At 40.0% G+C, this 27,712-nt stretch overlaps 1 protein-coding gene across 2 annotated transcripts in view; it reads right to left on the bottom strand.

Moving 5' to 3' along the window:
- The window catches only part of LOC135778571 (ADAMTS-like protein 1), a 150,073-nt gene that overhangs the window by 31,539 nt on the left and 90,822 nt on the right, over positions 1-27,712 (bottom strand). For both annotated transcript variants that reach the window (XM_065288950.2, XM_065288951.2), the window contains 9 exons: positions 23,086-23,131; positions 22,188-22,424; positions 18,058-18,184; positions 16,994-17,068; positions 11,815-11,972; positions 6,484-6,595; positions 6,014-6,152; positions 4,679-4,729; positions 3,966-4,170 (listed from right to left, as the gene is read on the bottom strand). In XM_065288950.2, the coding sequence (XP_065145022.1) occupies positions 3,966-4,170; positions 4,679-4,729; positions 6,014-6,152; positions 6,484-6,595; positions 11,815-11,972; positions 16,994-17,068; positions 18,058-18,184; positions 22,188-22,424; positions 23,086-23,131 (1,150 nt within the window). The remainder of the gene's footprint in view (positions 1-3,965; positions 4,171-4,678; positions 4,730-6,013; positions 6,153-6,483; positions 6,596-11,814; positions 11,973-16,993; positions 17,069-18,057; positions 18,185-22,187; positions 22,425-23,085; positions 23,132-27,712) is intronic.

The raw sequence follows: 27,712 nt of genomic DNA, 5'->3' as shown, positions 1-27,712 counted from the left end.
ACTTATCTCTATAGCGCTGTTTTCACTGTCCTAAAAACAGTCTGATGTCTTCCTTTTTTTATGAAGTCCCTCCTTCAGAAATTCGTATCGAGTTCTGATTGTGTAGCTTGTTTAGTGTGTTGCGATTCAATAGCAGCTTAGCTTGCCTTTAGCTTAGCTGCCGATTGACATATTCCTGTGGGCGGAGTTTAGTCAAAAAACGTTTTTGCTGTAGTCCAAACCGGCCGTTTGCTGTAGGTATTGAAAGGCGAATTCTGTTAAAGAAAATATATCGCCTGGCAGTGAACTTTGAGCTTTATCATTTTACAGGTATTATTTATGCTATTATAGCAACATTACACACTAACTAGGGTTTAAAAATGGGATTAAAAAAGAAGGTGACCTTTAAAAAAATGTACATGTATGTTTAAGGGAAAGTGCATGTTTTAGGTTCAGTGACTGGTCACTATTTCTCCTCAAGGATTTTCTTGTCCTTTACACTTCACTTAAACGGCATAATAGATTTAAGTACAAATATTTGATGTTTCTCAATTAATAAAAGCTCATTAAAACCACATGTATAATCATTTACATGAATACGATTAATAAGAGTTTTGCATGTCACATTGCTGCCACAACTCACATTCATTCTCAAAAAACTCATATCATAGTTGACAAACTGATAATGTTCATTTATTTTTAATTGGCATGCGGTCTCATCTCTAACGTGACATAAATCATTGCTCACTGAAGAACTTACGGTTATGAAAGTACTACAGACAATGTTTTACTGAATGCTTTAACTCCCACATCAAAAGAAAAAGTGCACCAAAAATAATCCCAAATTGCCCCAAAGGAGGGTTTTTTGTTTCGCTTGCCAAGACAAGTATTTCACAAAATTCACTACAGAGATTGTGGTCCCAAATATCCATATTTTACAGTCACAAACCTCCCTCCCAAGTAAAAAAAAAGATTTACTTGGAAAAAACAACATTTAAATGACACCAATATTTATATAAAATTATTGAATACATTTGTTACTTAGTACAGTACAAAAAGTTATCTCTATTGAGTTCAATTCACATTTATTGGTATAGTGCTTTCACAGTGCATATTGTTTGAAAGCAGCTTTGATATGATATGAAGTGATATGATATCATAATGTCATTAATCATTTATGTCTCAAATGTTTGTTTAAACTATGTTTTAAAGTCAGAAATGGGGGTCTAGCATGCTACTGTTAGCAAACAGAAGCATGAGGTTTAGAAATAATAGTGTTTTCTTTAGCTTTGGCCCCAATACCGCTACTATGCAGTTATAAGGTACTCTGTTTAAAAAGTAGACCTTATGCCAGACCTCCAGAAAATAAATTGCTATATTTTTCACCTCTTTTTTTACCCATTATCACATCGTTAGAAAGAGAAAGCTGTGTGTGATTAGACAGAACAGAGATGAATGAGGCACTCACTGTTGCGTTATTATCGGGTTAAAGGGTAACTGCGAGGGGCATGAGGACAAATCAGAAAAAATTTAAATAAGGATCAGGACGGCTGAGGTCTGGGATGTTTCTCCATTGCAATAAGGTTTAGAGCAGTTTAACAGGAAACTGTAAAATGCCCAAGGGTAAGCAATTAAGTCTGAGGTACAGATTGGCTCATAATTAGGATGCCTACTCTATTTTCATTGAAGACAAGAAGCTGAGGCCCGCGTGCTGCCAGCAACGTCAAATGTGTCCTTAGAGATGCATACTTCTTACATTAAGACACCAAGACAGTGCAGGCCTCTGTGGCTGGAGCGCTTCATCAGGTATATTATGGCTCATAAAGCGTTTGACATGCCGCAAATGGTTCAGCTGTAATTGTGCTAATTGCTTTAAATTGGAGTTCAGCAAAAGTTCAAGCAAGAGACCCGCCATGTGGGACATCATTCAATTTCTGATAAAAGAGAATGTCCAACAATAACACTTTGAGGATCACCATAAGAATCATGTCAAAAAAAAAAAAAAATAGAAAACTAGAAAATTTATCAATCATAAAATTCTTAGATATAAAAGTAAAATGATCCTGTACTGTAAATAGACTCTTTAAAATGCCATGTTGTATCAACCCATGGTTGAGTTACATATGAACAAACACAACTGTTTGTTTAAAGCTACCTAGACATATGTGACCCAACCATTGCCTGAAACAACCCAGCACAAATTCAATTAAACCCAACAGTTGGGTGTGCTCATATTTTACCCAACCATAATAAAAAGAAATAATCCAATTTTCCTGAAACAAAGGCAATTATTTTTCCTGTTGGAAAACTTATGAACACCACAGAGATGATCTAGAGCAGCACTTCTCAAAGTTCGGACTCCGGATCCAAAGGGAATTTAAAGATCACATGTTAAAATTGCAAACAATTCCTTTAATTTAAAAATTTTCTGTGTGACAATGGATGTGTTCGACTACCGGCAAACAATGGTACTGCAATACTTTGGCTGGATTTACACTGCAAATTTTGATTCCAATTTCAATTTTCTTGCCTTTATCCGTCTTTTTTTGACGACTCACTTAGGGGCTGTTTACACTTGGTATTAAGATGTGTTTTCATCGATCGGATCACAAGTGGACGAGAGAGACACATTACGTTTACACCTGGGATTTAAATCCGTCTCTTTTGTCCATTTTCGACCGCATCTGTCCTGAATACTGTGAGGGGACGGTCCGTGAGATGGTGGGCGAGTCTCTCTGCTGTCATTCAATCGCGAGCAGGAGTAATTATGAGTTTATATGGATGCAAACTAATATTATGTCGGAGTCCGCTGCTTGTTTAGCAAGTAAACATGCTGCACAGTGTTTTGTATGTTTATATGTTGGAGCTTTCTCTGAATTTTCAGTGCAATTGATGAAATAGGATCGCGCAACTTTCACGCTTTCAAAACGAAACTACGGAGAACACCCGCTGTAGTTTTATCAATGAAAGGCTAAAAATAGCGCTGTAAAGACGTAAAACTTGTGTTTAATACCTCAGATTAGAAAATGGGTGGAGAGAAGGCGGTCATGTGTGGCTGTTCGAACACATACAACCACATTGCGTTCCGCAACTCCAAAGCGATCCGATCGAAAGTGGTTTCGACTACCTCTGGATGTGGTTGAAAGTGGTCGAAAGTGGACGCGTTAAAAAAGTTTTGAACACCGTTTACACCTGGCATTAACGTCGTCCACTTGTGATCCGATCGACAAAAACGCATGTTAATGCCAAGTGTAAACAGCCTCTTAGATCGTCCTCCATTGTGCTGCTAAGAAAAGTCATGGGATCGCGGATGGTGTCCACCAGAGTTGACGTCATTTGCGTCGTATTTCAAATAACGCATGACACATCTTGAGATGGGAATATCCGATCTGTCTGCTTACAGTGCGGTCGTAAATGCATTTATCTGATTTATTTCCACATATGAATGAGGCCTGAAACCGTTTGGAGAATAACGGAATCTATGTGCTTTATTCCTGCTTACACGTTCGTGGGTCATATCCGATCTGTGCTGCTTAATTGGAAAGAATCGGAATGGAGTGAGTTCAAACAGGCAGTGTAAATACGGCCTTTGAGAATAGCCAGAGACCCTCATGTTGTTTAAATAAGGTTAAAAATAAATAAAACTATTATAGACTTAAGTTACTCAGTCTACCCAATAAAATATTAATATTAGACAAATAAAATTTCTATTTCATTAATAGCTCAGACCGCCGCGAATACTGGCAGGCTTATGACATCAAATGTTTGATTTAACTGAGCGGGATTTCATGACTGGAAGTATGCATTCATTTTGCCCCAAATCAGCACAAAGCTTTTCTGTTTGATTTGTAATGAGAAGGTTGGCGTTGTGTATACTTGTACATAAAGTATACACTTGTTGGTGCTTCTTGTAGTACTTCTTAAAGACTGCCTAACACCAAACAGAAATAAAATAAAAGAGAAGAATAAATGATTTATTCAAATACCGGTGACCACTCTTGTGCGAGCCATGTCGGGCAGTCGAAGGTATTGCACGGCTGTAGTATGGGTGTCTTTGGTGCATACAGACACTTCCACTCGTCTGTGGGGTTCATGTTTCCCTGCATGTCCTCTTCTACACAGGAAACCGAGCGGCTTTGCATCCCACCACCACAAGAAGTTGAACAGGCTGTCCAAGGACTGTTTTCCCACCTAAGACACAAGCGCACCGTAAACAACAAGCAACACAGACATTGAATTGATTCATGTACCATGCCTTTAGTTTTGTGCCGTCATACATTCTGAAAATTATTCTCACAGGTAACATTCGCTTATAAAACAGCGTTGAGAAAACAATGAAGATGCGTTTTTACAGCATTGCATCACCAAAACAACACGCATAAGAACAAAACGGCCGTATACCCATCACAACTTTATTCTTCTGTCCGTGAGGCTTTTAAAAGAGACAAATGTAGCCCCAGTTTTGCTCTGTGTGAATTACCACGCGAGGAATAAGAAACTTTCTTCTCTCTCAGTCTGGCTATAGGCCCATATTTTCTCTCTCTATATTAGACACTGGGACATTTGGCTCTGTGTGTTTTGAGCAAGAGGACTTAAAATGTTACTTTGCAATCTCAGTCCCAGGTGGACTGGTAAGCAGTTGAGCTCAGCCACATGGGATGACTAACTGCAGTTATAGGATAAAGGTTGAAATACATACCGTGGTAATGGGTGATAGAGGTCATAGGGCATGATCTGCTTGTAGCCATCACTGAAATAGTAGATATATATGCGAGATCAGAAGAATGTACAGTAATACCCTATGAATTACAGAAGAATGCAGAATTTTGGCTTTGTTTTGCATATCGAGTCCCACAGAGATTACGTGTTTTTGTAGGCTAACCCTGGAAGTTAGCGGGAAACTGGTTCCCTTGCTAAATAGCCCATTCATTTTTCCCATAGACTTTTGGATTATTGCAAAAAAGAAGTTCTGTGTTTAACAAAATTTAAAGATACAAGGTAATCTTTACAGATGAATACAAAATGTGTAAATGCATTTAATTTAAATATAATTTCAAAATATAAAATTAAAAAAATTCATAAAATCTGTGAAGATTAACTTGTAGGACAAAACATGTAAAAAATGTAAATAACAAAGCTTATTTTTTGTGATAATTCAAAAGTCTGTGGGAAAAATGAATGGGTTTTTTAGTGAGGGAATCAGTCCTGCTAACGTCCGGGTTGGCCTACAAAAATACGTAATCCCTGCAACAAACTATTGAATTGATGATATATAATTTATATCAATTCCTCATGACCCTGCCTGTGAAAACCCAACTAAAGTCATTTTGTGATTTACTGTTTTTCACATAAAATTTTACTACATAATGTAAAAAATTATCTGTGATTATATAACCTTGATATATTTACATATAAAAATCTGGTTACACTTTATAATAAGGGTCCATAAACAAGGCATCATTTTATTTTTTCTTTAGCATAAAGTAATGCTGAGTTAAGGCATGTTGTCATCAGTCATGTTGTAGTTAATGATGACTCTTCATTAATTCCTTAACTCAGCATTACTTATATTTAAGTAAGAATTATTTAGGTGTTAGTTATTATGATTCATGGACCCTTATAGTATTATTAATAGTCCATATTAAACACTAATCGAAATAAACCAAATTTAGTTTTCTATTATTAATAATTATATTAATATCTATTATTTTTAATTTCCATCTCCTGATTGTGCCATAATGGGGCGGTTTCCCGGACAGGGAAAAGACTAGTCCTAGACTAAAATAAATGTAAGAGCTGTCCAAACTGCAAACAACTGGCACTGACATATCTTAAAATACATCAGTGCCCTTTGTCTTGCCTCAAAATCCACACAAGTAATGTTTTTAGTAAGGGATGTTTGTTAAAACTAGTTATATTTCCTAATTAAACTAAGGCCTAGTCCTGGTTTAAGCTAATCCCTGTCCAGGATACCGCCCCATAGTGAATATAAAAAGGTTTTGCAGTGAATTAATCAATTGTTCATTACACTCACATGGCAGGACATGGGTCCATATTGCACTCTTGTAGCTTAGGTTTGGGTTTGACATTTTCAGGATAATAGTGACAGTACTGATCCACCACCACACGATTACTGCGAAGGTCATAACATTCTGCTGATGTAAGCTGATATCCTGTGTCAAAAGAGGTATGCGGACAGAGTTATCGGTGCTGATGCTGTTTGTAAACCAATGATTTAATGGGACAGTTCACCCAAAAACGACAATTCTATTATCATTTACTCCTCATGTTGTGTCAAACCTATTTAATTTTCTTTCATCTGAGAAGCAAAAAGCTATATGGTTTGAAACAATGTGCTGGTGTAAATGTCAGGTGAACTAACCCTTAAATGCTAAATCCGAGCTATCCTGTAATAAACCATAAATACCAAATGCCTATAGCTTGTGACATACAGTAGCGTACGAATGTGATGAGTTACTGTTGAGTTATTGACTGGTTCCTTACCGCCTCCACAGGTAACTGAACATGGAAAGAAGTCGGTCTCTCTCCAGCGGTGAACTATGGGTTGGTAGAAGATGAACTGGACTGTGCTGTCAGCTCCATTCATGTATTTAACCTAAAGCAGCAGAAACAGAGAGCAAGCTACATTATGAAATATAAGAAATGTATATGTTCTCATATGCCATATTCATTAGACTAAATGAAGACATTGATAAGTATGAAATGGATTTAAATATGCTAAATGCCGTTCCTTTCCATCTCTAACTAAATATACTGCATTTTCGATAGATAAAAAATATTATTAAATTAGCCAAGATTATGAAATAGCATGCAAATGGTAGAAATTTGCGAATGGCCAGATGCATTTAATGTTTACTGCACTTTATTTACTATTGACTATTAAAGTGCATAACACCTTATTTCTTATACGATAAAAGTGAAGTTATACAAATGAATTAGCATTTTTAATGCTGTCATGTGCTTGAATATTTGGTATTAAAATAGGATTTTGGATATCCAATAGTCCCAAGTTATGACTATTATTTGCAACCTAAAATTCCAGGTGGTATAAAAATGGGAAGGACATCTCCTTCTGTAAAAACATTTAATTGGACAAAAATCTATGTAGTGCACGATGGGTCATCAATATACCTATGAAAAGTTTCAGTTCCATATAGTCTTCCTGAAATGCACGGATTTGAAAAGCTCTGTGTCCCTGATTGGCTAGCTAATCTGTACGTTGTGATTGGCCTGAATACCTCTCATGTCAGCTGGAAATGTGATGCTCCTTACCATGTTTGAAAGATTCACGCACAATGCAATGCTAACAGGTGTTAACTTAAAGGCTTAGTCCAAGCGTGAAGAATTATGATAATGTCGGTCTTGTCTACATCACCAATCCCAGGAAGTAAACTGTTGCCTACAATCCGTGTGTTTGTTGTAGTCCAAGAAAACAGATTTACGTTGGAGACGATAACTCGCGTCATCGTTTACTTTGGGGTTTGTACCTTTTGCATATTGTTAACATGTACTAATACACACTTACACACCAAAGGAAATGTAAAAATGTGAATCGGACAATAGGTGCTCTTTAAGGTTTCTGGAAACGATTGGACCAACCCTCTAATTATTACTTTGATATGAATACATTCAGGACAGATGTTGAACTTATGCCGGTGAAATGCATAGAAATGAAGTCATGTAATTGATCCGCACCTTGCATGAAACTGTTTACATCTGAAAGTTGTATACGTACATGTCTTTCCAATGTGTCTGAAATTGCCATGGAAAGCCTTTAAAACCAAGGTCGAGCTGATTTAAGATCTGCTATCACGGAACCAAACAATCCGGAGATCTGTTGTTATTCCTCACAGGGGTCAGCTATCCCAGAAGTCTTTGAGGAGGATTATGGACATGCATGGGATTTGACAGAGTAATGCCTCATAAAGACAGGGATGTGGCATCCCACCAGCAAACCAGCAGCTCTACAATTTAACGCAATTGAAAAACTCTACTCCTTTCTCCCTGTAGACTAATGACGGTGGTTACAGTGACCTCCCACCACTTGCTAATGAAATGCAGACTTAGACAAAAGGACACGAAATGCTAGAAACCCCACTGTCCTTAAAACACCAGGGGTGAACTGAATTCGACCCCTCCGCATTTACATGCTGTCTTCACGTTCGTCACTTTTAAGACTATACAGGAGCAATATCATACATCACGAATGAAGTTTTTCTCTTCTGTTTACTGTCAAAAAGTAAAATGTCATACTTTAGTAGGTTTCATTACACTTCCAGAGAGAGCACAGAGAGCAAATTCATCGAAAAAGGAGGTGTTCTTACACAAATAAACCTGTGAAACTGGTCACATTCCTTGGCAGTGACAAAAGTGTTTCATAGTATGCTAAGATATCGCTCCCTGTGAATCCCCACCGAGCCAAAACCAGCGCAAGCGAAACACCCACCACCTCCAGTCTTTCATCTGTTAATAAAGCCATCTATTGAAAACATACGTTTGCTGAACCTTCGTGCCCGAAAACATATGTTTCCTCTCCGACTCCCTGTTAATCCCAGATGGGTTGTGCGACAAAGCGTTTGAGGGTTTCGCTGGATCCTAATCATTCATCGTGCTCAATGAATGAAATTCAATCCATCTGATGGAATTTTCAAAGTTCTTCCAAAATGAGCTTAAATTGCCAGAAATTATGAACCACGCTGCAACACAGATGTATAGTGCGTGTCTCCAGTCACAAAAAAATTATTTTGATCAAGTTTTTATCAGGACGTTAGCTGAAACGGCAGAGTTAACATGTTTTAATTTATATATAGGACGAGATATTCTTACATGTAAAAGAGGAAATTTTTATATACGTTCACATATTTATTTACAATGGAACAACTGTCTTGCTCGTTTTAATGAGTTTTCCACTTTGCAGAGCTTCTCCAAAACTATAAACTGGCTCTCTTCCTGGTGTCAGATTAGAAAATTAGGCACTTATTACATCTCAGATTTCTGTCTCCCACATTCCTATTTACTGTAGTGTTTGGACGTGTTTCAAAGTTGTGGGTGGACTTGTTTTCACTGGCATTTTCCATATACCAGGACAGATTCAGTTTGAATGGCTGTACTCTCCTTGTGTTTCTGTAACTCTATGATGGCCAGCACGTTTGTCTATGGGGTTCCTCAAACAATGGGTTTGAAACCATAGGCGTATCGGTTAGTCAGGCGATACAAGCCAGGAAAACAATTATCTACTAGAGGTTCAAGAAGCTGAGGACAAAGCTGCTAAGGGAATCCAGAGCGCTGAGTGAGATGCAAAAGTATCCATAGTGTGTTCCATGGTTTCCCCTGCCAAATAAAGTACTGCTTAAAAATAGTATATGACTATTGGGCAATAAGGATGAAATTTAAATGCTATGTGTAACGTAGTCCAGCTAGTGAGTAAAAGCTGTGCAGTAAGTGAACCTCACTCCCCAAACTCAGAAGGTGCCTCCTGCGACAGATGCTAGAGGTCATGGCCTTTAGCCTCCTTGTTGAAGTGTCCGACTTCCATGCCGGACCGATTGCCATTTGAGTTCTGCTCAGGTTGGGTGCCATGACCTGGATGGAAGTGAGGTTTGTAGAGTTTGTGTAACGGAGGCCCGCTAGTTAGTGAAAGCTGTGCAGTAAGTGAACCTCACTTCCCAAACTCAGAAGGTGCTCTAGCGACAGACGCTAGAGGTCATGGCCTTTAGCCTCCTTGTTAAAGTGCCTAACATCCATGCCGAACCGATTGCTGGTTCGAGTCCCGCTCAGGTTGGGTGCGAGTAGGACCGGTAACAGTGGTGCAGTGACCCGGATGGACGGTAAGGTTTTTAGTGTGAGTGTAACATAGGCCAGCTAGTGAGTAAAAGCTGTGCAGTAAGTAAACCTCACTCCCCGAACTCAGAAGGTGCTCTAGCAACAGACGCTAGAGGTCATTGCTTTAGCCTCTTTGTTAGAGCGCCAAAGTTCCATGCAGGACCGATTGCCGGTTCGAGTCCCGCTCAGGTTGGGTGCGAGTAGGACCAGTAACAGTGGTGGCATGACCTAGATGGCAGTGAGGTTTGTAGGGTTAGTTTAATGGAGGCCAGCTAGTTAGTGAAGGCTGTGCAGTAAGTAAACCTCACTTCCCAACTTAGAAGGTGCTCTAGGGACAGACACTATAGAGGTCATGGCCTTTAGCCTGCTTGTTAAAGTGCCCACCTTCCATGCAGGACCGATTGCCAGTTTGAGTCCCGCTTAGGTTGGGTGCGCGTAGGACCGGTAACAGTGGTGCCGTGACCCGGATGGGAGTGAGGTTTGTAGGGTTAGTGTAATGGAGGCCCACTAGTTAGTGAAAGCTGTGCAGTAAGTAAACCTCATTTCCCAACTTCAGAAGGTGCTCTAGCGACAGACACTATAGAGGTCATGGCCTTTAGCCCCCTTGTTAAAGTGCCCACCTTCCATGCAGGACCGATTGCCGGTTTGAGTCCCGCTCAGGTTGGGTGCGCGTATGACCGCTAACAGTGGTGCCGTGACCCGGATGGGAGTAAGGTTTTGTAGTGTGAGTGTAACATAGGCCAGCTAGTTAGTGAAAGCTGTGCAGTGAGTAAACCTCACTTCCCGACCTAAAGATGTGCTCTAGCGACAGACGCTAGAGGTCATGGCCTTTAGACTCCTTGTTAAAGTGCCCACCTTCCATGCTGGACCGATTGCCGGTTCGAGTCCCGCTCAGGTTGGGTGCGAGTAGGACTGGTAAAATTGGTGCCGTGACCCAGATGGGAGTATAGCTTATAAGGTGAGTGTATCGGAGGCCAGCTAGTTAGTGAAAGCTATGCAGTAAGTAAACCTCCCTCCCCGACCCAAAAATGTGCTCTAGCAACAGACACTATAGGGGTCATAGCCTTTAGCCACCAGTTTCTCATCACCAGTTTGAGTCCCGTTCGGGCCAGGTGCACGTAGAACTACTTACATATGGAAAATGTGTGTCCAGTTTGTTTTGATACTACTGCATACTTGCACACATATAAACCACTGTACTATTTTGAAACCGAGGAAATAATGATGCGTGCAAATTCACCTGCTAATCTGGAAAACTTTGGATTTTATGGAATCTATAAAAACATGTAAAATACAAAAGTGACCAGAAAAATATTTCCTACAGGATCATGCTAGCAACGAAGTTCACTAAGTTGAACAGTGGTGGTTAAATTTTTCCCACGGACGGAATGAAAGATGCGTAACAAGCCCTGGCTGCCAATGCATTATTCTCCTTCAAACGACCGCAAAAAGAAGCAGAAACATCCAGCATTCCAAGTTAAAGAGGTCTGAGACTACTTTAACATTGTTGAAAATAAACAATCAACAGAAGATCTCAGGAATGTGCATGATCAGAGCACGTTTAAATTCAGAGGAAAGTGAACCTGATCCAGATTGACTGGCAAATTGTATTCAGCAAAATTACTTTCGTATGCTTCAAACAATTGCTCTGAAACACCAAGATTAAGACTGAAATGTTTCCACCATCCTAGGTATGACCTATTAGCAGGTTCGGGAGCAATCAGTAAAGTTGTTTTTGCATTTACTACACTCACTTGGGGGTAAAATGTGCAAAATTCTGGATTTTGTGGTTCTAGAAAATTCTGGTAAATGTGTTAAACAGAGCTGTGAGTACTACACTCATATTGGAAGCTGAAAGCATAATCACTATATTGCACAATAAACTTACATGCAAGGGATTATGAGAAACACATTTTCAATTTCTCTTAACTCTCCTGTTTACCTCTGAATAAACACATTTGGTGTGGGTCTGCATATTAGGTCATTTCTTACTTTGACAATGAAGTCGGCCCCGAGTGGTCCAGTTATCCTCAGGACCGCTTTATCCAAGAGCTGTTGAAAGTCCACTGTAGTATTCTCCAACACATACTGCCTGGTTTCATCCAGAGAGAGCTCATCCTTCACCCCTTGCAGAGTCTTGCTCTCCAGATCTATATAAGAGAGAGGTCATGTATAAGCTTAATCTTTCCTGTAAACACTTTCATCAGAGCAGATGCCATGTTTAATTTCCCAGGTAAAGGACAGGAGCATGTGTAGACTAAACTTTGTAATAACCATTGTAAGCCATGTAATATTAAAAACAAGGCTGTGACATCAAAGATATTTAATTTTACCAAGATGCAGCATTGGTATTTGATATGAATGGGGGAGATTGCAACGGTCTGTATTGCCACTGTAATCCCGCCTTCCAGTAAAAATAGGCAATCGTTCAACTGTTAACGAATTAATTACTATGGAGGAGGGCCTGTGCGCATGCGAATGAACTGACAAGTGTTGCTTGACGTGACCTCCTTAAAAAGACTTTGGGTACATGCAGTAGATTGCAGAGATATTCTGTCCAGTAAGATGCATTGTCCAAAAGACAAAGGCTTTCACTGTGAATTGAAATCTGCTAACTTTTTTATTTTTATGGTAATTTATACTCCAAGTTACACAACATTACAACACACTGAAAAGTCTGTATGCATATCCATCACAGCCACATTTTCATGTGCGTTAAATTAAATATGCTGCTTAAATCTACCAAAACCCAGTTTTGAGGGTTTCGCAAAAAATGAGAAAATGTGTGTGATATTACCATATGTCAGATATCTTCATAGTTGCTCAATAAAACAAATCAGAGATAAATCATAGCTATGGCTTTGCTTAAAACCATACTCAAAAACAGAAACAAAAAACCTACATAATTTCCCTGAAAAACAAAAGACACAAAAAAGAGCAAAATAAATGTCATGCGGTTGTCATCTCATCTCATGTTTTACTTTCTCTCATAAGACCAAGAGTCAAGAATTTAACCAACAAGGCCTTGACCAAAAACTGTGTAAAAGTAAAAAAAAACAATGCATAATTACGTACATTGTTACAAATAAGTCCTTGCATCTGATTGCTCTAATGCTGCGTTCAGACCAGCCGCGGTAGAGACGTCAAGCGCTAGTGATTTTAATGTTAGGTCAGCATAAAGACGCGTTGACGCTCATCTGTAGGTCTCACAGCAGACGCGATTTCCGTCTCATTCGCGTGTCCAGTTCGTGGGAATTGAGCGTGGCCGCAGGAAGCATGCGAGTTGAAAAATTGTAACTTTGGCGGAAAAATGCGCCTCGTTAACCAATCAGGAGCTTGCTCTAGTAATGACGTGATTACAGGAAGCAAGCAGAGTTGCAGAAGCCCCTCCCATGACGCGAATTTTCGCGCGAATGTCTCGGTTACTAGAATTTCATGCAAGGCTTTCACATGTGAATGACGCGAGCAAACTCAAAATGTTCAAGCGACAAACTAGATGCGGTAGACGGGAATTTGACGCCTCAAATGCGGGTGGTGTGAACTCACAGTAAGCCAGCAAACTTCTAAATTTGATTATCATTTTTTTTGCCAGCGATTAACAACAGTGGAGCAACATACTCTCATTGATTTTATTGGAAGCTTGGCGATTTCCTGTGACACGAGCGACAGGAAGGGGCGTGTCCAATTAAGCAACAAATTAGAGAAAAGTTAAACTTTATGCAAATGAGCGACAACCAATGACAGCGAAGCAGTGGAGTTTACATCATCCTTCTTTCGTAATTTACCGAGAGGAAGGTTACTCATTTGTTTATAGTCGTTACTACAACCAGAATAAGGAAATCCTCCTAATTGATTTAGGCGGTGTGCACGCACAGTTAGCAAGTAAAACAGACCTTTAAAAAAACTATTAGCTCACTGTTATACAAACACAAAGTATAGGAAATGTTATAGATTTTTTAATTCACAGGCCACAGTCTTAACATTATGGTAAACTCGGAAATGTAAGACAGATGCCGTTGCTGGCGGGCGGACCACGGCTCGGCCACCTTAGCCATGGCAAAAGTCAGCGGCTTGTGGTCCACAAAAGCAGTGAAGTGTCGGCCTTCTAGCAGGGAACGAAAGTGTCTAATGGCGAGGTAGAGACCCAACAGCTCCCGGTCGAAAGTGCCGTACTTCCGCTCACAAGGGCGCAGGTGACGGCTGAAGAAAGCCAACGGCTGCCAGGCCCCATCCACCCACTGCTCGTAGACAGCACCGACAGCATAATCTGAGGCATCCGAGGTGATAGCAATGGGGGCTGTAGGAGAGGGATGCGCCAGCATAGTGGCGTTCGCTAGTGCTGTTTTAGTGGCACCGAAAGCCTTGACTCTGCTCTCAGTCCAGTCCACAGCGTGTTTGGGTTTACCTTTCAGGGCCTCATGTAAGGGCCCCATAATCTGAGCGGCACGAGGGATGAAACGGTGATAAAAATTCACCATGCCGAGGAACTCCTACAGGGATTTGACAGTAAGTGGGCGCGGGAACTGTATGATTGCCTCCACCTTTGATGGGAGAGGAACAGCTCCGTCCTTAGTGACTCTGTGTCCGAGGAAGTCAATGGTGGAGAGACCGAACTGGCACTTGGTAGGGTTGACAATTAGTCCATGGTGGCTAAGTCGCTCAAAAAGGGTTTGGAGGTGTACCAGGTGCTGAGACTTGGACGTGCTCGCTACCAGGATGTCATCCAAGTACACAAAAAGGAAAGGAAGGTCCCGCAAAACAGAGTCCATGAGGCGCTGGAAAGATTGGGCAGCATTTTTAAGGCCGAACGGCATGCGCAGAAATTCAAATAGTCCAAACGGCGTAATCACCGCTGTTTTGGGAATGTCCAGTGGGTGTACCGGCACCTGATGATATCCCCGGACGACGTCCACCTTGGAAAAGATCACCTTGCCAGCCAGGTGTGCTGAAAAATCTTGTATGTTCGGGACTGGGTATCGATCAGGTGCCGTTGCCTCGTTAAGCCGTCGGTAGTCGCCACACGGGCGCCAGCCGCCGCCAGGTTTGGGGACGATGTGGAGGGGTGATGCCCATGGGCTGTCGGATCTGCGTATTATGCCGAGGCGTTCCATGTTTGCAAACTCAGCCTTTGCAACAGCAAGCTTGGTCGGGTCAAGGCGCCGAGCGCGGGCATAAACGGGTGGACCTGTAGTGGCGAGATGGTGCTCCACACCATGCTTCACAGTAGATGCAGAGAAAGTAGGCCGAGTGAGGGCTGGGAAACTGGCCAGTAGACGGTGGAAATCATCGGAAACAGAGAGCATGCTAGACAGTCGCATGGGGTCTGCCTCACTGAGCGTGCATGTATAAGAACAAAACGTGGCGGCATCAATCAGACGGCGGTTCTTAACATCCACCAACAGTCCATGTGCACACAAAAAATCAGCGCCGAGGAGGGGAAAAGCAACCTTTGCGGTAACAAAGTCCCAACCAAACTGCTGTTCCCCGAAACACAATTCGACATACCTCGTTCCATATGTGCGGATGGGGCTGCCATTGGCAGCTGCCATAGGGGGACCGTGGCTGTCGGTCACCATGTCCAAATGGGATGCGGGCAGAACGCTCCTTTGTGCTCCCGTGTCGCACAGAAAACGGCGTCCGGAGATGCTATCGCGGATGAAAAGCAGCCTGCCTACTCGGCCGACACTCATGGCCACTACTGAGCGCCGGCCCTGGCATTTCCCGAAACACTGAAACTGCATGGTGGACGGCATTTGTTGGCCTTGGCTCCAAACTTTGCATGATAGAAACACAATCCTGATGGCTGCTGGGTGCCAGAAAACTGCTGCCGACGAGAAGTGGACGCAGCAATGAATGTGGAGGTGTCCCGTGTCACCGAAGAGATATGCGCGGGAAAAAGCGCGGACGCACAATGTCCCTGACTCGCCAGAAAAAATTTATCAGCCTCGTCAGCTAGTTTACGACAGTCAGTGATTGTGGTGTTGGCTAAAGCAGCTCTTACTTGGGAAGGCAGCTGGCGCAGGAAAAGCTGGATGAAAAGAAAATCAGGTTTGTGTCCGCCCAAAAGATCCAGCATACGGTCCATGAGCTCGGACGGTTTGCTGTCACCCAGTCCTTGAAGTGAGAAAAGCCTGCTGGCTCTCTCAGCGTCTGACAGTTCAAACGTTTTCAACAGGTGGGTTTTAAGTGCTGTATACTTCTCATTTTCGGGAGGATTTGTAAGAAGGCTCACCACCCTGGATGCTGTTGAATTTCCGAGAGCTGACACAACGTAGTAATATTTTGTTGTATCCGCGGTGATCTCACGCAGCGCGAACTGCGCTTCAGTCTGAGCGAACCATGCCGATGCTGACGATTCCCAGAATTCGGGGAGTTTGAGGGCGACGTTCGTGGTCATGATCGCGTCGTGTCTCTGGATACGTCCAGCAGACTAATATCGGGGTCACCAGTGTGGAATTTGCAAGAGACAACTTCTTACTTTGAGCACACGAATGCGTGTGTCATTTATTTTCAAAGGTAAACAACAGAAGGAACTCCAACAAGCGCTCATCAGCGTCATGCGTCATCACGCATTCTAAACATTTAAAGGGAACGCGATCCCTGAACGTTATACAGAACTACTGTTAATAACAAAGGTGAATTATGTCTTTCACATTCACTACAATGGATTATATCTTTGTAAAGCGTCTGTACTAAAATGGTCAAATCTGTTTCCCCCTAATTCAATCTCCTTTTCCCGTTTGGACAGTGGTGCCACTACAGAACAAACTGACCATTAATGGTAATTGCTATAAATGGCTTCTACTGGAAAGATCCATCCCAGAAGTGGCCTGGAGTATCTCAAGTAACTGATGGTTGATTTCCTTCATTGCTAATTGTATCCTGTTCATGCCAAACTGTAACTGCCTAACATGTTTAATGCAACACGATATTGCTCTTGATAATAATTTCACAGTATGCAGATCATTTTTAACCACAGTAGATTCTCAATCATCAAAATGGTAAAATGATTTTTAGGAGCAAAAAGTGATAATAACAGGTTTCATTTGATCCTTTCCAAAAACCTTTTGCTGCGACTGGATTCTGATACAGCTATTACAGAAAAAAGCCAAACCAGCACTGACTATCTTCTCAGTTCTGAACAGAAGCCCCTGGACCTACCAAGACTTACACAAGTGATCCGGGCCTTTAAGAACCAGGCGTACGTGTCGACTTCCATACGGAATGCTGATCACGGTATCTTCAGCTGTGGAAACACAAGGAAGTTAAATTTAATCATTAAAATTAATATTATTATTAATGTAATAATCATCAATTTACACTCGGAAAAATGTTGTTGGGTTGTTTTAAATTGTTTAAATTAAATTCTTAAATTTTACACAAAATACGATATGTCATCTTTTCTACATTTTTTCCAAAAACGCGATAAATGCCAATCCTTCCACAAATAATAATAAATGGTTTGGAGCATCCACATTAGGCAATGTGATTATATAAGCTACTAACTGTATCAAATTCTACTAGGTCTAAATGATCTAAGCTATGCTATCCACATTCATTTCATAACTCTGTACTGTACACCAACAAGTGTCTCATTTGTGTCTATTTTAATATTTCCTAGCAAATTTTAAAAGAAACATGTGGGATACAAATTGATGCTTAAATGAAACACAAGTGGGACTCCTGAGCTTTGAAAAAGCTGAAATGTTTCTTTGGGTAGGTCTTTGGTACTGTCCTAACTCAACAGCCCATTCACATCACTTACTTAACAGACAATTAAGCGTAACAGATGGTAGTGTCAAAAGACGTGAACTCCAATTAGTTTCAAGAGAAGCATTGAAACATTGACTCTTCACTGCCTTAAGTAACATAATGGCAGAGAAAGTTATCAATTACAGCAGGGTCTCACTTGACTAGGAAAGGTCTGAAACTCATTTCCTTCGATGATGCAAGTAGGCTTAGCAAAGTCTCTGTTCGAAGCATTAAACAGGTGCGTAGGAGATCAATCACAGATGCCTGTTAAACCAACTGAAATGAGCACATCTGCGTGAGAAAAGCCAGATATTTTTGGACCTAAGGAGCACGCAATTGATGTTTAAGTAGCTTGACAAAGCCATTAAAATTTGTAACGTTCACAGATAATTATTACTGTAAATAGTTTCCTGTTAAGCGGTACAACTATCTGAAACATCATGATATATCAAAAGCACTGAAAGAACAAACAAAAAATCTTACTCTTTCCTGTGGCATGCTGGGATTTGTATTGACCCCTTACTAGTCGGCATGAGGAGCCGTCTCCATTACATACTCCACAGTTGTCCTCTTTAGCCGTGCTTCCTAACTCGTGGTCGCAGCCAACAATCTGCCAGGAAAGGAAATGAGAGTTAATTCTTACAAAAGTACAAAGAATTATGATCCGGTTGTATTAATTAACGCTATTGATTAATCTAGCATTTAGTTTTAGAGTACTGCAAAATAGTGTTATAGGGAAACCAAAGTTTGTGTCGCTGGATGGCTGTCACATAGAGCTTTATTATTCATTTCACTAAAGTCTGGTGTCCATCATTCACTGGTGCGTGACATCTGTGGTTGTCTCATCGCAAAGACTTGTTTGTACAAATGCAAATGTAATCAAGTCGGCATTCACAGGTGTAAAACATAAACTGTCCATTAACTTAAAGGAAAACACCACCGTTTTACAATATTTTACTATGTTCTTACCTCAACTTAGACGAATTAATACATACATATCTTTCTTCAATGCATTCACTTAATCTTTGTACAGTGTGTTGTAAATGTGTTAGCATTTAGCTTAGCCCCATTCATTCCTTAGGATCCAAACAGGGATGAATTTAGAAGCCACCAAACACTTCCATGTTTTCCCTATTTAAAGACTGTTGCATGAGTAGTTAGAATAGTTGAATATTCGATCTGCAATAATAATTATAAAAAAAAAAAATGCTATTCAATGCGATCCACTTTCATAAAAAAATGATAATTTACTCACCCCATGTCATCCAAGATGTTTATGTCATTCTTTCATCAGTTGAAAAGAAATACAATTTTTTGAGAAAAACATTCCAGGATTTTTCTCCATATAGTGGATAGGTCACGCGTAACACATGTAAAACGCACAGTAGTTTCGCATAAGTCATGTGTGACCTTTTGACATGATTACGTAATATGTAAAGTCACGCTGGTTCATCACACAGCTAGTGCAAGATGAGAAGTAGTGGTTTAAAAGTACATTTTTTTGGAGAAAATGATGATCGTTTCGTTAGATAAGACCCTTATTCCTCAGTTAGGATCATTTAGCCCGCTTTAAAGCTGCTTTGTAACTGCATTGTAACTGCACATGGTTGAGGTCCACTAAAGTCCACTACATGGAGAAAAATCCTTGAATGTTTTCCTCAAAAAACTTCTTCTTAACTGAATGAAGAAAGACATAAACATCTTGGATGACATTAGGGTTAGAGTGCATCAAAAAACACAATTCTTGAATTTTGATATGGCTCGGTGCTAAAAGTGTTCTAATATATGTAGAAACAACACATGCAAAATATTTTTCCAGTACATGATGATTTAGGGGTGCCACCGCAGATCTGTTTTTGTTGGATAAAAAGGTTAACAGTGCTCCATGGTCGCCATGGAGATCTGAGGTAAACAATACTACAGCTCAAGAAAACTGAGCTGATCTTTCTGTTTGAGGTAATCTTCCTGTGTTGGATATGTATTATTACATATTATACCACGGGTCTGTTGAATGCTGTATTCTGATTGGCTGAGAAATGTTCTGTCGGTATGCATTAATTTATTATAACCACAGACCTAACCTTTGAAATGTCTTAAAAATAGGCACCAGAGCAATGTTTGTGGTAACCGTGGTATAAGAGGAATAATCGACTCTGGTCCTTATAATTCAATGGCCCATCATAGATTATTCCTTACTTACTATCATACCAGTTGTATCATCTTACAGTGGTGGTTGAAGATGCAGAGTGGCTGAAACTGCAGACCAATGAGGCATGTGGAGTGATTATTGCCTGGTTGACATGCAAGTTGCTGCGGGACTGGTGCTGTGCTGACCTGGTTGTCAACGTGGCATTTGACACCACTGCGTCAAACACCGGCCATCTCACAGCAGCCTGCATTGCCATACAGCTCTCACTGGGCCGACCACTGCTTTGGTCTTGGTGTCGGAACTCCTTTGGTGAGGTCCTCCTGAACCAGGTTTTCACAGACCTGAAGGAGGAGTCATCACGCTCACCAGAGTTTACCTTGTTCACACGTCTGAGAGAGAAATGGAACCTGTTACCACAAGAATCCAGCAGCCAATGGTCCCGCTACATTCCTGGCAACACCGAGCAACCACTCCTGGGCAATTTACGTGCTGAATTTGTCAGGTGCGCAAAAGTCACTGACCAAAAGCGAGGTGACTACCATGGGTTTTTGTGCAGCTGTGTCTTGTGTTTCTGGATACAAATAGTAAAGAGCAGACTACAGAGACCTTCCAACGACCGGGAGCACTCCACAAGGCACGATGGATGCACTATAAAAACTTTCTGTAGAAATTACAGTATTATTGGGTATAACTGGCAACTAGCTGCCAGTAACTTACTGTAGAGTTTGCATTTATGTTATTTACTGGCAACAGTTTGTTCAAAGTTAAATGAACATTAAACATTTTTTGTCTTTATCTTCTACACTAAGTTACTGGCAACCAGCTGCATAACTACAGCAAATTTTTACAGTGTTGGTGACCAATGCTGCATTCAAAAAAAGTGAGGTCAATGTACGTGCAATGAACGTGGTCAATGACTTTGCTGAGCGTGGTGTCAAGCTCACATCCGACTTCTTCACAGTGGCAAGGAAGGAGCAGCACCTGCAAAATGTGCTGCAGGCAGTTGAACATGAACGCAACCAACAGCTAAACCTTCGCCGCTGCAACCTCAAGCTAATCCCTGAATAGGACGTTACTCTTGGGTGGCAGGAAGGGAGACATATCTGGGGAGAGACGCACTGGCTAGGCTAGTTCAGGTTCCATTTCCTCTCTCTCTTTCTCCCTGGTGATGTTGCTCAGTAAAGCAGACCCTGGCACAGACTAAGCAATTAGGTTTGAAGTTAAGTTAGTGTCAGCTCTTACCATTAGGCTTTGTTAGTTGCCAGTAAGTTAGCCACTATCACTCTAAAAACAAGCAGTTCTAAATAGCACCAAAATTGGTTCACTTGCTCGTAATCATAGGGGAACCATTTTAAGTGCCATATAACACCTACAGTATGTAGCACCTGTATAGAACCATATTGTGCTATATAGAACCATATGTGGTGCTATAGTGGTGCTATATGACTCCCGTATGGCACTAAATAGCACTATATATCACTAAAAATGGTTCCCCTATGATTACGAGCTACTGTCAGAACCACTTTTATTGCTATTTAGCTGCCCAAACTGAAAACAACTTGCACGGACATATTTTAAAATACATCAGTGCCCTTTGTTATATTTCTTAATTAAACTAAGGCCTAGTCCTGGTTTAAGCTAATCCCTGTCTGGGAAACCACCCCAACATGTGTGTCCGACATCCATCACTGCTGCACAAAATTCAGGGTAAGGCCACTTGAACATGTCCCATTGACTTCCATTTATTTTGTCTATAGGACCTTTTAATAGAGAGTCTTAAAAGTTGAATTCTGAGAAATGCCCAAGTTGCCCAAAGAGCAAACAAACAACTTTTACTTTGATAACCCTATAGAACCTGTTAGTGTATAAAAGTTCACTGTACTCAAAATTTCCAGGTCAACCTTTTGACAATTAGATTAAAATTTCAAAATTTGTAAAATTTCACCAAAGTTCATGTGTTGGGTGGCACCCCTAAATTTCAATGGAATTCCTTAAAACTTTGCAAAAGTCATTTTTATGTTAATTGAAACAAAATGCAATGCCAGCCAAATTGATATTTTGAAATTAAAATTTCCCATTCAAATTTGATGCACCCTAATGGGGGTGAGTAAATTATCAGATTTTTTATAAAAGTGTTATATTCCTTTAAGACATATGGCTATAGTTAATGACAATGAAAAAGAAACTATATCATTGGGATCACTTTCAAAGCAAATTTTGTAGCTGATAAACCATAAAACATTGACAGCCAATCAAACTCGATTCAAATTTAAGGGCGTGCACACTTAAAATGTAAAACAACAGCGAGTGAGCTTAAGATAAACATAACGTTATCATCCATTGGTGTGGATGCCAATATAGTTACACTTGTCGTTAGTCATTAATGTTGTGAACAGGCCTTTAATAAACTGTTTAAAAACATTCAAAATCCATTACAGAAAGAAAAGTCAAAGACAGGACAGACCTGACAGGCTCCGCTAATGCACATATCAAGAGACTCTGTGTAGCATCGTGTCCCATCCAACACCTTAGGTGCCAGCTCCACGACCTGTCCTGTGGCCTTAGCCCGGCACTTGAGGGCACAAGGGTTTTCAGGGTCATTATCCACAGGAAGCCACTCGTGATAGCGACCCTGATAGCGGACATCAGCGTGAGCCGAGCACTGCTGAGCACGGAAGTCTTCTGAATCTGCAGGACAGTCCTGGAAATGAACGAAACACAATTGAGCATAAGGGTGGAACAGTCACAGTTAGTATATAAATGTATACTAAAGATTTACATTGCATGAAAGATAAAATGGGAAACTTCTGAGCCAACACTGTTACTAAACTGTCTGCAAATGTAGTTATAATGGGATAAATGGCAAAAGGATAACAATTATGCCATTGGCAGACACATGTATACATTTCAACTTTAACTTTTCACAAATGACAATAATTAACTTTTCATTAAAAATAATAATAATAAAATACAATGATACAATGGTTTGTAAGAAAGGAGTGCTATGGTAGAACTATGAAATTCTCTTAATACCTTGGATCATGTAAATATCATGGTACATAGAGTAAATATGATTTAGCATTATTATTCAATGCCACAGTACATGCTAGTTTAGTATTGCGTCAGCAATGTAAAAGTCATGGGTTCAATCCCCATCCATACATACAGTACAGTAGTGCATACCTTACTGTGCACTGTAAGTCACTTTAGACAAATGAGTCTGCCAAAAGCATAAACGTATCCACTTGAGTAAAAGTACCATCATATAACATATATCTGATATCATGATTGTACCATAGTACCCTCACAGTACTGTACCTGTCAAATCAAACACAACAAAGCATGCAGGTGTGCTCACTTACCACATTGCTACAGGTGCGGTATTTGATATTCTGTCCCTCACAAGTTCTGGGAAGAAAAAATTATTTACATTAAAGACAACCATTTAAGAATATTACATTCTTAAAGTGTTACCCCACCAATAAAATGTGTTTATATTTTACTAATCTATCCTATCAATCTTCTTAAAGGTGCCACAGAATGCATTGACACAATATGTTACATTGTTCTCTGATACCTACATAGAAGGTATGTGACTTTATTAAGTGTAAAAATGATCCAGAGACAGTTTTACGTGCCCATTTACAACCCTAGGATTTGTCCCTGGAATAAAATGGTCTATTATTACCTAATTTGAAAGAGTCATGAATAATAATGTTGCTCTGCTCTGATTGGCTGTTTCTCAAAGCAGCTCTTTTGAGTAGACCTGTGTGTATAAACAGACCTTTTGTTTGAGCCTGTATCAGACAAAGATTTTGAGAAATAATCAATTTTTCGGAGATTGGAAATAAATGTTTCTGAGTGGTAAGTTTTTTTTTTTCAGTATGAACCTGCAAATGTAACTGTAACGGTAATAGTCAGTGGTGGATTTAGCAATTTTGGGGCCCAATGCGAAGGTATGTATAGGGCCCCCCATCCGACCGAACGAAAAAAATTTTACTCCAAGATTAAGATGGAAAGCAGAGAACACACAAAGTGTAGCACTACACAAACCAATAGAGAATAAGTCAGTGGGGCAAAAACAGCGAGTAGGGTTGTGAATTTGAGTTTTTGAAATATTTTCAAATCACTTTCCCAGTACTTTCCCAGTTCTCCTGTCACTCTGTGTTTATCTTTCACGCAACTCGCACCGGACTAGTCCATTTTTTGTGAAAGAAGGGGGTGTATGAGTGCAGTGACATATTAACGTGAACTGGACATTTTAACTACTATTTCAAAGTTTCAACATATTTCTTAATAATATTAATACAATTTACAATGCTTTTGAAGTGTTCATGATAAGGGTTTTATTTATTTATTTATTAGGTTGGTTGGGGGGCCCCCTAATATGATCACTGGTAGGGCGTTTTGAAATAAAATCAGGTTTTGAAATAAAGGAGAAGGGCCGAATACTATGAATGACAAATTTAGCTTTATTGATTCCAAATCAATAGTCAGTTACTACAGACTTTAATCTACGACCTACTTTTTTATGAACATCATTGTACATCACAGTATTACAGTAATATATTTAGCATTGTGAACCATTTTTACAGTTATCGCCATAAGGAAAAGTAACCATGGTTTTAGCACATTAATTCTCATTTGTGTTACCACAGTTTTACTACAAATAAAACACAATGGTTAGACCATAGTGAATTTGTGGTTAAGGGCAATTCATTTCATGTGCTTTGCAAGATAATTATTACATATCACCATGATGTTAAAAACAGAGCTAAGCACTTTTTGGTTTTTAAAATGGTAATACTTCTTGGCAAAAAGCACATAATGGCCTCTGTCTAATGATGGTAAAGTATTTTGCTGTCCATTCTGTTTTAAACACGCAACATTCAGTGTTAATATTTTTTATTTTGTTGCCGCTCTGGCGCGCTCATTTTCCAGTCAAGTTTTTCAGCACTAGCGAAATCTTTTGGACGTTGATGGTATTGCATCAAATGAGTCATTCTGGACCAAAAACCTACACCGTTTAATATAATTATACTGTTTAGCGGGCCGGATGAAAGTGCCCGGCGCTAGGCCACCTCTGCATTAGAGGGAGGAAACAATAGTGTTTGAGCCTCACAATGTGTCATTGCCATGTACTAAACAGTTGTTATATTGTATTTACCTTTGCATAGGTAAATACAGTTTTACATGCCACGGTACCTTTAATAAAAGACACATTTCAGTTTTTTTAAATGAACTGTTTTCAGGTAAGGATTACTGTGAACTAGTGTGTGGCAGGAGATAGATGACTAGGACTGGCAACTTTTTCCATTGCGCAGTGTAACGTAATTAAAGACAGAGCTTTGACTTCAGTCACATAAGTAAGATTCCTGTGTCACCAGGTTTTTATTAATCCACAGCCAACATAAAAGGTTGCACGGCACAAATGTCAAATACCTAATCTAACATGATACTTTTCCTTAGGACAAAAGGGAGGAAGCTATTTCAGTAATGCAGCATGGTAAGAACATTATATCTGTGACACATCTAGACCACTCTTTGTGCCAAGACAAACAATAAGTTGTGGCTCTCTGGCTGATTTATTTGATCTTTCCAGCATAAAGGGCACATTAAAAGAAAGCGAGTGTCCGTCGTATTGGTTCAGCCGAGTGTGAGTTGTGGCTCGGTCAACAGAAATGTGAAGGAGAATTCATTGTGACATCATGCGACTAAAAGCAGAGAAGGTTTTTGCCAAAAGCTTTGAATGGATACCTAACTTCTGAATGATGACCAACATACACACGCGTGCCTTGATACTCTGGGACTTGTACTACAAGAGTCCAAATAGAAACATTAAGACGTATCAAATGCTCAAAGACAAACCCAAATGTACAATATTAATAAGTGTGTTACGATTTTAAAAGCACCTCCTGCTTTTAAGTGGTTAGCTATGCCTTGAATAAATCCACATAACGCCTCTATGCTTGTCATTGACATGATTCATGTTCCAAATAATAGATCACATGTAACTGTAATGGTCCCATAACACTTGTTATTACTGTAATGCATGTCAAATGTGAAAGCTCTGTGAAATGTGGCCATAATGCATAAATGTGTTTATATTAGTGGTTTAGTATGCATGAAATACGCTTGGCTCTGGGTGAGAGAGGGCCAGTTGAAGACTAAGAGCTGGCATAGTTCATTTCATATTTTAACAAGCCAAAGTTATTTAAATGTTATTTAAGTATTTAAATGCGATTTACATAGGACAATTGAGTGGTTGGTTTGGCAGCATGGCATTTTTTGAGCAATTCCTAAGATACGCTATGACATCATCAGGATATTTTTACTCATAAGGGTTTTCAGTAACACTATTTCCACAGCACACTTGGATGCACAGAATTATATACACATTTATGTATGCTACATGTGAAAGTGTATCTATACGTAATCATACTTAATATCGGTACATAAAGTCAGGTACTGTATGTGTGTAGACATTAAAATGCACACATTACTGAATGTCAAGTTATACATCCCAGCAATTTTTCCTCAACATGGCAAACAGGTGGTTTAAAATGACAGAGCATGGGGTTGACAATCGTTTCGCTTGATAAGACCCTTATGCCTCGTTTGGGATCACTTAGAGTCCTTTGAAACTCCGTTGGAAAAAACTGTTAAGTGTTGAGTTACTATTAAAGTCCATTAAAATGAGAAAAATCCTGCAATGTTTTCCTCAAAAAACATAATTTCTTCTCGACTGAACAAAGAAAGACATCAACATTTTGGATGACTGGCGGTGAGTAAATTATCTGGATTTTTCTTTTAAGAAAATGGAATATTCCTTTAAGGTAGAGAGAGAAATTCAAATTTGCAGGCTGCACATGAGCAACTGGTTGTTAAATGCTCGCACTGCTTAAAAATGGTCTCCAATTGTGGCCGCATTCCGGAGCCATATGATGACAAAAGTAAATAGAAAGATCAGTACATGAGATCAGCAAATTTAGCGAGTACCGATCGAGTCATTTAATGCCATGATCAACTGATACCAATCTGCAGCCGATCGATCAGAGCATTCCTAATACCTACACTGACAGAAAAAAGGCACAAAAGAAATGGTACAAAACTGTACTTTTCTATCGTTGGAGTTGTTTACAGGGTTCCCATACCTTAGTTAACTTCAAATTCAAGGACCTTTTAAGGACTTTCCAGGTCCATTACCCTAAAATTCAAGGACTAAATGTGGGGACACATTTCAAGTGAGAGCAAGGTTACATCGTGTTCCCTGTTAAGATTCATTGTTACATTTCCCTTTTGAGGGAACTCGCGCTGTGTCACTGTGATGACACTTTGGGGACGCGTCCAGGGGTAAGTGTGTCTGAATGTGTATATCAAATTCAACCAATGGTGAGGCTTAACGACAAAGACAGGGAGAATGACGTGGGAGCCAGGAAGTATATCGCTATCTGAAATATCGCCGAAGACGCCGTTACAGAGACGCAGGAAGTATGGCAAGGGAGACGTAGCGTCTCGTTCCCTTCTCAGGGAACAACAGTTACATACGTAACCTGAGACGTTTTCATGTGTCAAACACAACTATGCAAAAAAGCATTTTGGTATGAATCAACATTCACATACAGAAGATATAAGCATTTCAAGTGAACAGTTTAGCACGTCTGCTTAAAAAGTCTAGATTTTTTATGATATTATCCTACACTACACAGGGAATAATTTTTTTCCAGAAAACTTCTTGCATAAAATAGATTCAAGCACTTTCAATGACCTGTATCTATGTATGTATATTTTCAAAAACTTCCCAGGGCCTTGAATTATTTCCCCCAGATTCACAAACTTTCAAAGATTTCAAGGACCCATGGGAACCCTGGTTTATTTTTATACAATTATGGGTATACAATACATTGAAATGTACCTTTTGGGGTACAATATTATACCCTTTATATATTTGTCAATGGAAGATGGGGGGGTTAACTTCAGTTTTTACTT

Source organism: Paramisgurnus dabryanus, chromosome 2 (genome assembly GCF_030506205.2).
Source record: "Paramisgurnus dabryanus chromosome 2, PD_genome_1.1, whole genome shotgun sequence".
Lineage (NCBI taxonomy): Eukaryota > Metazoa > Chordata > Actinopteri > Cypriniformes > Cobitidae > Paramisgurnus > Paramisgurnus dabryanus.
This window is presented reverse-complemented; position numbering and strand designations above follow the sequence as displayed.